Raw genomic sequence first — 15,748 nt, 5'->3', positions numbered from 1 at the left:
AAAGAGTGTTTAATCGCAAGCTGAATTTAACAGAATTCCACACCGAACTAATATTCTGCTTAATTCACTTACTAACTTCCACACCGGGGCTATATAATGAAAACCGAATCTTGAGAAACCTTAGCTTAGAGAACAAAAATTGTTGCTTTCACTTTCTCTAACTGCTTTCAAATCCTGCTAATCCACGATTGCTTCCATAGTGTCTGTTACAAGCATCTAACCAACTTTCATACTGCATGATGCGGAAGAGGAGCAAAACTTTTCCATTTACGTCCCCATACAACAAAACTTTGATAAAGGTACCTCATCCAAGGTGGATATTTAATACAAAGGAGCTTTACTTACCAGATTCTATTTGTGATGAAAGCATTACCACTGACTGGGATGTTTCTAAATCATAAATGACTGTGCTGCCAGTGTTGAAAGATGCCACCATATGAGCAGGGTCACATCCTATAAAGTCAACTGATGTAGGTATTCCATGCTCTAGAAAGAGAAAAATGTCTTTAGAAAGAATGAAGCACTTTTAAAATTAGTGACAGTTGAAACATTTAGTTAATTTTATACTCATACTTTGTTCCCTTGTTTAAAGTAATGCTACAGTACCAGGATTACGTTATTAAAGGATCTTTTCCCTTTAGCCCTGTTAACCTAGTTTTGATAAATGGAGATAATGAGTCTGGATGCATCACCAGCTGTCTCTTAACAGATTTTCAAAACCACTGCAAACATTTACCTTTCTCTCCATTGTAAGTGCAAATACAGGGCATTTTTTCTGGTGGGTTCCATAACCTAATAGTGCCATCTGCTGAACAAGATAGTAAGTGGTTCTTTACACCGCTGTAAGCAAGACTCCAGACTGCATCTGTGTGAGCAATTAATGTGCCAGCTAGAACGTTTGGCTCTGGAAAAAAACCCAAAAGTTCAGAAATTAAACCTTTTTAGTGAAAAAAATACTAAATAAGTATTTATTGTATCTCTGTATAAATTGAATTCCACATAAAACTGTCATATATTCCCCTAACCAAACCAACCAAGCAAAAAAAAAAAACAAACCACAAAGAACTATGTCTTTTTTTCCAGAATGATACATGCTTGTTTTAACCTTCTCTCTGAGGCACTTGCTTCTTCCTTCCAAATTCACCAACTTCAAGATGTTTGGTCACAGCCCTTCCTCTGTGCACCTTTCCAAGGTGCAAAACCACCCGACAAAATCACTTGGCACTTAATGCTGTTTTTACCCCGTGTACTCTCCTGACATAGGGACATGTTCTAAAATTCTTAAGCACCCTAATAATCAGAACAAAATTATTTCTGTTGTAGAACAGGGAAACACAATCCTATTTCTTCTCCCTCTCACTTTACAGTTTTCTTTTACAGAAGGGTTTTTTATCTATTCTCTACCAGTTTTTGGGTAGAGAAGCGAGTGAAAAAGATAAATGGAAAGGAATAAAGCCAGATAAATCACTAAAATTCAGTTTTTCAGAAAATCGATCTTACAACCCAAAACCCTGCTAACAAGCCTTAGGGAGAAAAAACATCCTATTAGATTACTCTCTTTTAAAAAAAGCTGCCACTTGAGCAGAGACAGTTTTGTCCAAGGCCCACGAAAGCTCTACCAACAATCCTACCTGGAGGAACAAATCTGACCGTTTTTTGTCATTAGGCTATACTGAATAAATTTTTAGCAGAGAGGCACTATCTGAGTTATATATTGCTTTTAGGGGACATGGCGTGGCTGTTGTCCCAAATCAGCACCAGACAGCACTGCTTCCCATCCCTCCCCATCTCACTGCCACGGATGATGCAGCCTGAGTGTTGTATTAGCTCACACTGACACAAGGGAGAGAGGAGGAATTCTTGACTCTGTCCTATTCAAACTTCAGTGACCCTTAGAATTACATTAAACACAAAATGCTGGTCACCATCAACAGCAGTGATGCACAGTTCTCCAAGCTGTTATCAGTCCTGTTATCAGAGACACCGATCAGGGGAACCAAAATGCAAATCAGAATGGTGGAACACAGAATCTGAATATGCTTATCCGAGAAATTCCTATCAGAAGAAATAATCATTCAAAAATTTGGAATTTTGGTTCCAAGTAGCACGCATGCTTCTTAAAAAATAAAGAGTAACGATTAATTTTTTCTTTGCTGTTTAAGCCTCAGAAATTGCCAGTCTTCCTACCACAGTTCTATAAAAGTATGTCACCAATGCAAATGGAAATAAATGCTATCACACACAAAAAGTGGAAAGCACACAATGTAGTTGATAAATGGTAGTTACATTTCACAAAAGCTCTAGAAAACACTTAGCATAAAGTATAAAATTAATGTTGAGGACAAAGGTTTATCTCTTAAATAGTTGTTTATCTTTTAAAAGGAACTTACCATAGGTATCATATGGATCCACGTTAGGGCTAGGCATGTTCCACCACTGGATGGTTGCGTCAATACCACCACTGAAACACTGTTCTCCATTGGAACTAATTGCCAGTGACAATACAGGTCCACTGTTGCAGACAGAGAAAAAGAAGTTTATCTATACCGCCCACAGGACAGAAGTAAAAATTTGGCTATCTGCTTCCAAACAACCTAAAATTGACTGAATTAAGTAGTTGAAAAAATTCAAACTCCAAAGAAACGATTCTATTAAAACTTTTTAAAGTCTCGATAAGTGACACCAACCCCTATTAAAATATTCATAACGAATTAACTAAAACTATCCAAATTCAAGCAATTCAAAGACCACCACTTTATTTCTCAGAAGCAACAGTAACTACACCTAGAAACGGTGAGTTTTTACCATGTGTCTATGTCAATCTGTCAGCTACCTGTGCTGAAACAGGTGGCTGTAGTTTCCCCTCAAAACATTTTCTTATCCTGTTTTAGGAACTGACTGTAACCTATGTCTCAGCAAACTGGTTCAGAATAACGATCCTAAAAAGAGTACTTTTTGTCCAAGATATTAAGACTTCTACAGGTTTAACTTCTTCACCCTGTTTGCTGTGATATCAGACAAGCACAGGCTGTAGCCCAAAGGCAGAAGCAGGTCTGCTCCTCGAGATGCATCACTATATGTCAGGTTTAACTGCAGCGTGAAACCGCATCCCCAGAACCGGACGCCTGGCTCATCTGGTGGGCTGTGCTCGGCATATAAGGAGTTTAACAGTTACTGAAGTGCAGATAAGCAAACTAGAAGTATGTATTTGAAGATGGTGCAAAGGAAGGATGTTGGTTGAATCCACCTGTGTATTCGGCAAAGTGAGGGGAAAAATACTGAAGCTACTTTTTTACCAGTCTCATTGGCAGTCATGGGTGGGGATCAGTTCTGTATCAAAACTTCCCAAAACGTCACCTTTTGGTTTTAGTAACAAAAGCCCAAAAACTAGTCCAAATTTAGAGTCAGATATCTGAAGAATTCAGTTGGTCAGTGAATCTCTCTCTCTATCACTCTAAAGAACACCTGAATTTAACCACGAGGACAATGAGTCACCCAGTCCTAGGGAAGAGTTTTACGCTTTACATAATAAGCACAAACCCAAGATGTTATGTTCTATCAAGTAAGTGGCTTAAAGGAAGGAGAAGGGTGACAACAGTATGTGTAGGTTTCCTCATACAAACTACTGATGTGTACTTTTTTTGGTTGAGGCCAGCGCAGGAAGTGTTATCCACTCCCACACTTATCAAAGAGCTCTTGTGAAGCTTATCCATTAACTGGGCTGGAGACTGGATCTTTAGTTACATAAGCAAAGTACACTCAAACTACCGTGACTGGCTATGGACTGCACATTTCTGTCTTGCCTTCTTACTGGAAGGAAGCAGAATTCAAAACTAGCAACTGAAACTCAGGCAGTAATAAAGCAATTATCACAAGCTGAGAAATCACTGAGAGTTTTAGAAGTCCCAGCTCAACTGGCCATTTCACTCAGGTTAGCTCACTGCCACCACCCGCCACCACGAAGCTCTTCCCTTGTTTCAGCCTGTGTGTGCAGCGTGCTTTCCCAACACCTTGGGCGTGATCACAATCACAAATGAGAATATTTGTTATGGTGTGTGATGAACCACCAACTGCACACAAAGCAGGAAAACTTGAGATGGGGAAGGAGGGAGCCTGGGTTAACATCAAAGGAGAATTGACTGTAGCTATCAGAACTTTATTCAGGTATTAATCAACTTTTTGATTATGATTATCTTGCTGTTTTCCAAGTTCTCCCAGCCACAGAAGGCATACGTACAAATTAATACCCATGCCCTATCTACTACTTCGGCCTGTCCTGAAGGAAATTCTACCTCTTATTCTTGCCCCTAAAAAAATTAGGAACTCTCCTAGCCACTTGCTTGATCTCCTAATTTTTCACTCATTGAATCCATATTCAGTAGGGGTTGTTTTGTTTTGGTTTTTTTATCCTGATGATTGCATTTGTACTTTCAATTTCTCAGCATATACTAGGTAAGACTAATAAATTGTACCTTTTTCCACCTTCTTCACGTATTATACATGAACTCCACAGACACAGGGAATCACTCAGGTGATTTCACTATCTGCAATCTCTCCTTTGCTCTGCTCCTAACCATGTTTGCCACTTTCTCCTCTTCTTATGTTATCATGGGCTGTGCAATTTACGACAGGAACAGTATTCACCTGTTTCTACAAACTATAACCGACCTTGTCTATATGATGCAGAAACAGAGTACATTTGTGGCTTTTACACTGAAGCGTCTTATGACTCCATGAGATAATGACAAAACATTATCATCATTATTTATCAAGCATTAACTATGTCAAACACTTACATGTGGGCCCTAAATGTGTAGATGGGTTCTACATCTAAAGAGGCACTCCTGAAAGAGAAAGGAAGAGTTATCACACTACAGGAAATCTCTACTGAGAAACTCAGAAAACATTTAAGAGTTTAATCAATTTCAAAGGCATTTAAACAATGATGGTTTACAAAACCCCATATACTTGCTTTTTGGCAGGAACCGTTTTCTGCAAATTCCAAAGTTTTAGAGTATGGTCCTCAGAGGCTGTAACCAGCACAGGCTCTACAGGATGAAAAGCTAATGCCCGCACTCCATCAAAATGACTGCGTAGCGTATACTTAGGGTTCCATGTCTTTCGGAAGGCATCCTTATTAGCTGGCAGCTTAACAAAAGGAAAGGAAAGAAGTAATTTTATCATCAGTTTAAAAATATGTATATCTCCCCATATTTTTGGAAAACACACTAATTTTGGTTCAGCTAATACACGTTCAATCGTGAAGCTGCATTTATCCATTGATCTGTCCGTATGCAGCTGTAATTCCCTCTCTGGCATGCAGATTAGTCTGCAATGTTTCTATTATAATAGTTTCTTTCGTCCCAGAGTAGAATGAAATTACAACACTGAATACATGGGCAAGAAGCCTTGATTTTCAAAAACCGGGTTTAATACTTCTGTGAAATGATACTTTAATTCTTCTTCCCTGAAGCAAGATAAAGGTTTCACTGCTTATCATAGTTCCACTGCTTACCCTGCACCCAAGAGATTAAAACTGTCAAAAGCCCGTTATCACTTAAACACAATAAAATGGAGCTTCCGGTGCCTACTGAGTGATCTTCCTTAGAAAAGTAAACTTGACTGGGAATGATGGGAAGTATATGCAATTCTTGAAGAAATTCTTCCATGCAGAAATAGGTAATCCAAATTGCAATACACATTTGTAATGATTTTAAACACAACATTACATGCAAATAGTTTTTAAAGTCTTTAACAAGTTTTAAATATATTCATGGGACAATAACTTAGTTACTATGTGAATCAATATATACAAGTTTTACGATTATATACTGTGAACACCCCATACTCTTTGCCCATAGACTGTTAGCTAAAATACAAAAATTACAGCTGCTTAATATGAATTATAGGTGACTCAGAAGAGTTATCAGAAAATCTGAAACTCTTCTCCTGATTGCAAGAGATAATTTAGAGCTCTGAATATAATTTGTATTATGCAGAGAACAGACCCGTAAGACCACATCCCATCTGTCCTAAGTCTCCATCATAAGGAGAAATACACGTGCAGGTACCTCTCTCTTCCCCTCAAGTAATTATAAAGGGAGTTTAGAAAACTGACTTGAGTTAAACGACCAAAAGGATCAAACTAAGAACGAATGGAAGCTAATCCTATCCCCTGCCTTACATGCTATCTGGTCACCTAGTAATTGTTAAAGCATGTTTCCCAGCTGTAGGCCAGAATCTCTGAGTACCCCAAGACACTTTCAGCAACACTATGAAGAGATTAAAATCTCCCACAGCTAATAAAATCTTGGTACCTCACATCTGTCAGGACTGAAAATAAAAGTCAGATCATAAAGTAACATACACCGTAATAAGTATTCTTGGATCAAATTTACATCCCGGATTGAATTACCGCTATTCACTTAAGCTAAATTTGGTTCTGTCCAATCAAAATATACAGAAAGGCTCCAACAATAAAATTTACTGTTCTGAGTTACAGATGTGTAGACATTTGCTTTTCCCTTATATTAATGTAAATTTCTGGCCTAAGTGCAAACCATGCCAAATTCAGATCAAGCAACAGAACCTCGTTATACCAGACCCGATAGTTTAAGTAACATCCAACAAATACATTTCATACCAAAGCATTTTGTTTCCAATCTTCCTACTTCAGAGCATACCGAACACTGCAATATTTTAATTGAGATTTAAGTTATGTGGCACTACGCTGCGTATTATATTCAAGCTTCATCGAAAGAGTAATTTTCCTTCCAGGTACCAGAGAGGAATTCTGAAGTTTTGCAATAAACTTGACAGATTATCAGCTGAAACTGCGTATTTATTCACCTCCCCGAATTTAAAAGTGGAGTAGGTATTTTTGTAGCAGAGTTCCTCGGTATTTTTAATCCTTGTTATGTAATGTATTCACCTACCTGGCTAACTCATATGCCTCATGCACTTGTGGTGATCCGGGGCTAAGAGAAATTAAAACCAAACATTTGAAATAGCAGTGGCTAACTTTGGTGCATGTTGTTATGTCCCAGATTATATGGAAAACCTGGATTCTTTGGATGTTATGTACATACACACAACACTGATTTCTTTCAAAGTTGTGATCAAGAGTCATTCAAGAAAACTAGGACTGACCAGAGCGGTCCTTATTTAAAAACAGTTAATCACATCTTTTTTGTTAAAATGGTTGTTGCAATGGTAATTTCATTCTCTGCAGTTCAGAGCAATCTGCTAAAGGTACAGAATTTACAGAAGTTATGAAAAACAAGGTATGTCTTCCTGTCTTAAGTACTTTAAATCCTTAAATTTTTTTTCAGACTTGAATCTTGGTTCTTTTTGAAGTCACCATGTACACTCCCCTAGAAATCTAGTGGTATACATCCAATCTTATCTCATTTAATCCTTTTCCCACATCTACGTTTCCAATGAATCTTGACATTCATACTGTGAAAGCAGGAGAACAACCGACCCATCTTTAAAAGAGCTCACTGCAACCTCTGAGAAAAAAAGCTAACTAGTAGCACATTTCCAGAAAAAACACAGCTCTGAAAAAAAACATTCAAGGACTTGGAAAAGTAGAGTTTGACACTGTATCAAATACAATAATCAGCTGACAAGTCCAGAAGCTTGATTTGAGATTCTGAACTCCTTTAAAATAAATATTTTTCCTCAGGCAAGTTAGCATTAAACCAAACGTTTCTTCATTCTTTGATGACAATACAGACAGGAGCATTCAGAAGTTACTCAACCTCAGAGTTATTTCAAAGTTCGAAGTTATTCAAAAGTAAATAGAGCATCATGTCACACAGATCCCCAAACTATTCAGCTGCGTAACTCCTAGGGGAATAAAATACCGCTAAGGAGTAGTAGAAACATCCAGTTCTGGATGTTCCAAATTTAAGCTGCCTTAAAGTAATTACAACTGAAGCTTTTGAAAAACTTTTCTTTGAAGTCCACCTGTTCACAGATTTCTTTGACACTTTTTTTAAAAAGGTGACAGTTTTCTAAACAATTGTAATGACCCTCAAGTCAGACACATTTTTCATGTGATGACAAAAGAAATTTAGCTAGGCAGAAGACAAAATCCACAGAAAGTTAAGATGCAAAGAGATGAAACTGAAGTTATCTGATTTCCCAGAAGCATCATGTCACTTGAAATGAAACAGCCCACCTGAAAACTAATCTTTACTGTGAGCAGGATGATATATTATACAAATTTAGAAAGTACTCCAAATATTTTAAAAAGCCTTTTCACTTATTTTTATACAGTCCAGAAATAGAAGAATGGATAATTAACATTCTCATTGGTTACTAAGGAACTAGAACTATGTAACATAACACCTGCCATAACAGAGAAGTGTAAGTATTAGCTCTTACTTCATTACAGCAATTAATTCCTATCAGTTATAAATACTGAGGACAAGTATGATTAAAAAAAAGAGGTGTGTGGTGACACACAAGTATTTTCAGACCTTGTAAAAAGCTACAATTTACTCACTTTGCAGACTCTAAGATTTTAATAAAATCCCCAGTAACGGTTTCCAGTAAAACCACCATGAATCTAACTTGTGAAGTTACAGAAAGCGAGGTACCTCACCAACAACTAAAAAAAACCAAAAGCGAACCACAACCCCAAACCACAAGACACTTTAAATACAATGTAAGACTTACCTGAACACTCCCCTAACCAGCCACCAAATGTTACTAGCCAATGAAAAATTAGTAAAATGCTATTGGTAGGAGTTTAACGAATATAGTCAAAGGAATGTCAAGACACGGTGGATTATAATAAAAATACACCCTATCAGCTTATACCTGAAATATACTGCTATATATAGTCTATGCTGTTAAATCACATACACGTGAAGGGAAGAGTAAATGAGTTAATAACAATATTTGTGTACTATGCCACGTCTTCTCAATCCTCCATATTAGTGCACAATTGACATTTCTATTCAAAACAAATTCACGTTAAGATGTCTATCTGTATTTTACGTTCTCCCAGTGACAAAATCTGAATTATATTACTTAAGTAGAAACAAACAAGTCATAGTTTAATTCTGATTACCCAAATTACTCAGCCCATTCACAAGGCACTCCCTCCTCCTCCCAAGTAATAGTTTTTGCTAAGGAAACCTCTGTTGTCTGCATCTGTCATGTTCAGGGTGGGGGAGAGGGGACCCAACAATTATTGATTAAACTAAACAGCATAAAGAATTTTAAAATAAAATTGCACTTACATCATAACTATAGTCTGCATCATTTGTTACTGTCAAGTCTGCAAGGTCTCCAAGGCCCAGTACACTTAACAACACATCATCAGAACCCATAATAAATGACTTGCCTCCTCCAGGTGGAAACGTTATTGGCTCAGCTACAAAGAACAAAACAGTTTCTTTAAGTCTCCATGTAATAATTCAAGCCAATTAAAAACATTATTCATCACTTAGAAGTAAAGCAGAGTTTAAAACTGAACTTGTATGTACTACGTAATGCCCACAGTAAAAAAAAACAGCATGAAGACATACACACAAGTGCAAACACACACACACATAAAATACACAATTCTTATATCATGCTTTGTCACTTGCGTTCAACTTATTTTACAAGGTGTTCACTAGTTCTGACAAGTGACTTGACTGACATTACTTTCTACCACAATACTAAATTCTCAGCTAAATACTTCATTCAGCGTATCACACTATCTGCCCTCTATCAGTTGAAAATAAGTCTCTGTGCTTTACACCAGGCAAATATCTCTACTTCCACATGCAGTTTTTGTCCCTCAGGCTAAAGGCCTCGTGCAAAACATCCATTTTTTCAGATTATTAAAAAATCCCCATCTGTTATTTATTAATTCTTACATTCTCAACCTAATTTTGGATTCCAATTTAAAATACACTCGACTGGTATTTGCCTCAGCTATCTGTGCCTTCCCCAAAATTAAAATTTAACATTTATGTTAATTACCATTTAGAGCGAATTCTAATTATATATAAACATTCATTTGAATTCTCATCTGAATAATAAAGTTTCAAATATTCATCCATATTTTTTACACCCTTCAACAACTCTGTATATCTCCTTCTACCCACAAATACCAATTTAGCAGTAAGGAATAGGAATAAAAGCTTAAACATTGTAATACTTCAGCATATTTTAGAAGCTGCTTTTACTTATCAGTATTCCTTTCCATGCAAAAAGTAGGACACTGGATAGGTAGAGTGCCTAAACTTAGCTAAGTGCAAAAATCTGCAAAGTACATTTGACATATTTAAAAATGAAACTTGTCTGACTTTTGGATTTCACTCATTTGGCAAAGAGTGTTACAGTCTCTTTTTAATGTCAGCCCTTGTTTCTAATACTCTCAAGAAAACCCTGAAAACTCAGAAAAAAAGCCATATCCTGGCTTTTGTCTTAAAATGATAGTTCTAAACAAGATGACAAATAATCAACGCATTCCTGTGTTGAACAGGAATCATCGTTAGTCTGCATCATTACCATCTGAGCGATAACCTAGTTATGTTCCACTCCAGCTAAAAAAAAGTTACTAAGACCAGGTAAGGTCACAGATGCCTGGCATCATTGCTGTGGCTATGTAATGGAGCCAGTCCAGCTAGATCAAAAAAAAAAAAAAAAAAAAAAAAAAAAAAAAAAAAAAAAAAAAAAAATCACTTCAAGAACAAAATAGGCTCCAACATGTGAAAACTTCTGTACTATTAGAAAAGGTAACCTTATTAGCACAGGCAACACAACTGTACGTGAGAATCAGGGACTATCGTCTATGTAAGAGTAAAGACTGCTGTTCCTACAACTGCATAAAAGAGCAAATACTATTCTAGCTGTGCAGAATCACCTCTTTAAAACATGCACAATCCACACAAACACCTTGACTCATCAGAATGCTACACTGAATTAACAGCCCAAAATAGCTTATACACCCTTATATTAATAAGCTTTTCATTTCCTTAATTTTATTAAAACTCTCAATTTGACAGTCTATTCATATTTCAGGAAAAGCCATATTCCTACAAACCACCTAATTATTTTCCATGTTCTCACCTATTTCCCTTATAATTGGTTTTGGGCTTTTTTTTGGGGGGGTGTGGGGGTGGGATGAGGGGGTATCCAGTCATCCACACTTATTAGAAGAGATCTGAATTTCCAAGGACGGATTTCTTAGTGGAAGCGTCTGCGCTTAGTATAAACTGTTGTTGTATGGTATGATTCTATGATTATATGAAGCAAGAAATAAAATAACATCACAAACACTCTCTGCGTGAAATCCTCACGTGAGTAACAATTAGCCCCTCAAGTACTTCAGAAACCAAGCTTTTCCTGGTTCTCTTCTGACAGAGTGGGGGGGAAAAAAACTTAAAAAGACTACAAAAAAACCCAGGAGTATTTTTAGGGGTTGTTTTGTTGTTATTGTGGTTTGGTTGATTTTGTGGCCACATTCTTTTTTTCATTTTGACTCCCACAGAAAGACTCCAATACTTCTATTTGTAACTTCCAAAACTGCCTTGCCTCTGCTGTCTTGACACAGTCCCAGCCTCCCAGACACCAGTATCCCTTTGCAATCCAAACATCCCACGTCATGAAGAGCAGAGCTGCTGATCACCAGAGCAGGAAGCAATATGCTCATTTTAAACTTAAAGACATTTTCCATCCCTGTTGTGATGCTGTGACTCCTATTTGATCTTTAGGACAGGCCCACAAGGTTTAAATAAGGCCCAGAACTTCTCATGCTAATTCTTTGTGAAATTAATGTCATCTTTCCTCAACAGATGAACTTTCCTATGTTTTATACTAAAAATGAAGCACTACCACAGAAAACCATTACCACATTAAGAATCTATTATAAATTTGTCAAGCTTTATTTGCATCAGAGCTGACTATCCCTCTATTTAAAGCTTCAAAATTAATTCTATCTAAAATTTAGATGCCTATTTCTCCATACTGAAGTTGCCAATACGTATGCACAATATGTTGGATAACTTTTATTTTAAAATAATGACATGTGCAAATAAATTAAGACGTATTTGAAGAACTTTAAAAACTGATTGTGAGCTGTTTTTATAAAAAAAAGGCAGAAAAGTAACACAGTGAAAGATGCATGATGTTATAGCTACTAAAAATAAAGACCCACAACTCTCATATCAAAAAAAGCAGATATATGCAAATGGTAAAGTTAAATGCTAAATTATAAAGTTAAATGCTCTTCATCTTTTAAAAATACACACACACAATATTATCCTCATAGCATAACGTATATGTTTAACTGAGTTTGCAATCAATAACTATCAGGTAAAAATCTAAGTGATAATACAAGTTTCTTTGTAGCTGAAACTAGGTGGAAAAAATGCAATTATTAAATATTTGCTTGGCCAATCCTACCCAGCACTTCTCGCCCTCAAGTTCTTCATACCATACTTAATTAAGTCAAAATAAAGCAGTAATATTTGTACAGACTGAAACTGCTTAAATCCTTTATTGGTACTTATGTTCATATATGCTGTCGTTGTTTACTATAATACAGGGACATCTTAATCCTGCTTTCCAGAAAGTTAACATGTGGTACACCAAAAGCAGCAGTTAATGCCTGAGCAATTAGCTATTACTGCAATTTTTCAGTCGATCTATAGATATGAAAAAAACAACCCATGAAAGTAATAATTCTCCCTACACCACTCCGGATGGAGAATCATTCTGCAGTTAATTCTGTTTCTGAAAGTCATGCAACATGGTGAAATGGAAACTCTAATTTCTTACGGCTAAAACTATAAAATGGCAAAACAATTTTCTCATCACATTTCACCAGGCACTGGAGAGTGAAAAAAAACCCCAAAACTGAAACTGACACCTTTAGAGGTATGAAAGATATATTCCTCAGCCAATTCAAACCATAGTTTACTTTCCTCCAAAAAAAGAAAGAAAAATAGTGAACTTAATAATCCTTTGTTCCCTATATGAAAACAAAAGTATCAACCACTCTCTGTAACACTTCAGAGTGTAGCATAACCCTTACATACTCACAAGAACGTTACAGCTTGGTAACGTTCATCAGCATAAGCTAGTGTGTCCCATCAAGAAAAGCTAGAGTTGTCTGTAAAAAAACTTAGCCTTTAAAACCCAGCTGAATAAATAATTGAGCAAAATCTGCATTTTATGATGATGAAGTATTTGGCCCTGTTAACAAAAGACAGACCAAGAAGGAATTAGAAGACAATGTTAAGCTTGTTTACTTGCAGCTTTGCAAACCTCAAAAAGCCACATAGTATTTAGGATAGAATTTCTGATCAGACAACAAAATCTGCACTCTAACATTCAAGTTTAAAAGTTCTGAGGAACCACAATTAGGATATGATAGTAGAGATCTTTATACTACTACTCTTAATGAACAAAGCCCAAACATAAGTACCCCTTAAATAGCATGAAAATAGAACCCTAACTGCAGTTTATTCGAAAATGGCGTGGACAATCTTTATTGGAAGTGCAGCACAGTGTGTGTGCTACAGGAACCAGGCAATAAAAGTCACTCCCTATCAGATTCAAACTGAGCATCTACTTCTTCAGAACGATTGTTTTCTCCAATGTTATTTTAGACGTAAAAGTGTCAACAGCTATATGGCCTGTCCTTCACAACAAATGTTTGGGTTCCTTTGCACAACATGTGCGGCCTAAGAAAAATAGCCTAAGACAGGCTGAGGACACTAACTATAGGGTCACATGTCCTTAATACCTTAACAAGGCTAAAAGGCAACCTAAAGCACATAAATCCTAAACCTAAATACAACCCATACGTACGCCCACAACTTTTAGCAAGTGCAACTTCACCAGGAGGTTTTTCAATTGCACTCCATGCATAAATGTGATACTTGATTTAAGCCATAAATAAAAATAAAGATGATAAAGAAGGGAGTAGAAGAGAAGGCAGGACAACAAACACTTTAATAAAAATAATAGTTTGGGAAAGCAACAAAAAAAACTCCCTGCAAAATTGGTGACAGGCGTTTGTCGGAGAAGGGGTGGAGGAAGAACAGGAGAACTAACAGATTATCAGATCAGTAGTATCACAAATTCTTTCCACTTCTGGTATAGTTGATTCAATGCCAGGGCTTATGGGTTAAAGACTGTCATAATGGAGCCAAATCTCAATTCAGCTGAGTATTTTGCATGAATATATTCTGAGTAGAGGACAAAATTTACATAATGCTATTCTAATCTCAGTTAATACAAGGAAAATTATTCCTTTAAAACAAAATACTTAAAAACTGAATACAAGATTTTGGAGTATTTAGATGATAGTTTGCCACTAACTTCCACTGCCTAAGGTAATCCCGAAATTGAAACCAATTGTAAAGAAATAAATAGTGTCTTTGTACACTTGTCTACACAGACCAAGAGAGTTTTAAAACAGAGAACATTAAATTTGAGGAAAAGAGACAAATTAGTCTCTTAACTTGGATAACCACTTTCAAATTTCACTTTAAAATACAAACTGTGTATCAAATGTTAATACTCACCTTTTTTCCCCTCAATCAGTAACACCCTATTTGTAAGAGGTTTTGCTAACATGGGGGTGTCTGCAAACAGGGATTTAATAGCGAGTAGTTTCAGAACACACGGCTGTACATAAAGTTGTTTAGAAATCCTCATGAAATAACGATGAGTTATGGTAAGCTACTGAACCTCAAACAATACTCTCATAAAACCATTTGGGAAGAACTGCAAATAAAATAATCATGTGGCAATCTGCAATTGTGTTAAGCTTTATAGAGGGGACAGTAAATTACAGCGTGTGCTTTCTAAAAGAAATCTCCTGAAATATAATAAGTAGCTGAATTTTTTGTACCTTCCTCTGCTCTTGCACCTTCATGATCAGTCATTCTAGAAGAGGGTGACCTAGATTGATTAATGATTCCTGAAGGGATGTGGGGTATCTCATCATCGCCCAGATCAGCTATCATGTCGTGAAGTTTTGTCCTGTTGACTCCTGTAAATTAACGTCAGCAGCAAAGGTTCATTTGATTGCTACCGCTTGACTTGACTGAAGTCTAAAATTCCATTAAACCAATTAAACAAGAATAATTACTGATGGGACCTCCTTAAAATAAACACAGTACTTAGCTTTTGTCTTTGTATGTTAATAAAATTGATCTTTCGGAAATCAAAAGGAGTTAATACATCAAATCTGAAAACTACATGCAAACAGTTTTAATTCACTAAACCAAAGAATAACTCCTTTGTGTTCTGTAGATCTATTCTACAATTTCCTGTAGGAGAGAAAAAAAATCATCTTGAAAAACCAGCCCTACTGAAGAGTCAAGCCAAATAGTAAAAGAACATTAATTATTAAACAAAATATAAATGAATTAAGCATTTGCTAATAATATTACACAACTTCAACTACACTAAACAGTAACACTGAAAAACAAGAGTGCAAATAAAAAAATAAAGCTTAAAAATGAGGGAAAAAGTACAGACAACTCATAATGGGGGTGCAACAAACATTTAACTTTCCCTGCTTTTGAATGCTATTTTAATTGTATGAAATGTTTATTAAACACAAGAACAAGAATTCTTCTACCCCGTATGAAACTTGTACGTTACCCTTGTTACACAAGCATGTCTCTAGAAACACAGCATACTGAATTACAGGTGCAGTAAAGTCATTGTGTAGACACCAGCACACAAGAATACTATTATCATAATTAAAAAAAAATTAATTTAT

General features: G+C 36.2%; 1 protein-coding gene across 1 annotated transcript in view; it reads right to left on the bottom strand.

Moving 5' to 3' along the window:
* The window catches only part of STRN3 (striatin, calmodulin binding protein 3), a 40,824-nt gene that overhangs the window by 4,451 nt on the left and 20,625 nt on the right, over positions 1-15,748 (bottom strand). The window contains exons 8-14 of the mRNA XM_010140105.1: positions 14,870-15,010; positions 9,255-9,388; positions 4,973-5,148; positions 4,797-4,844; positions 2,391-2,512; positions 737-904; positions 346-486 (exon numbers count right to left, since the gene is read on the bottom strand). Coding sequence (XP_010138407.1) covers positions 346-486; positions 737-904; positions 2,391-2,512; positions 4,797-4,844; positions 4,973-5,148; positions 9,255-9,388; positions 14,870-15,010 — 930 coding nt within the window. The remainder of the gene's footprint in view (positions 1-345; positions 487-736; positions 905-2,390; positions 2,513-4,796; positions 4,845-4,972; positions 5,149-9,254; positions 9,389-14,869; positions 15,011-15,748) is intronic.

The sequence above is a fragment of the Buceros rhinoceros genome, unplaced genomic scaffold, assembly GCF_000710305.1.
Source record: "Buceros rhinoceros silvestris isolate BGI_N320 unplaced genomic scaffold, ASM71030v1 scaffold5297, whole genome shotgun sequence".
In the NCBI taxonomy this organism is placed as follows: Eukaryota; Metazoa; Chordata; class Aves; order Bucerotiformes; family Bucerotidae; genus Buceros; species Buceros rhinoceros.
This window is presented reverse-complemented; position numbering and strand designations above follow the sequence as displayed.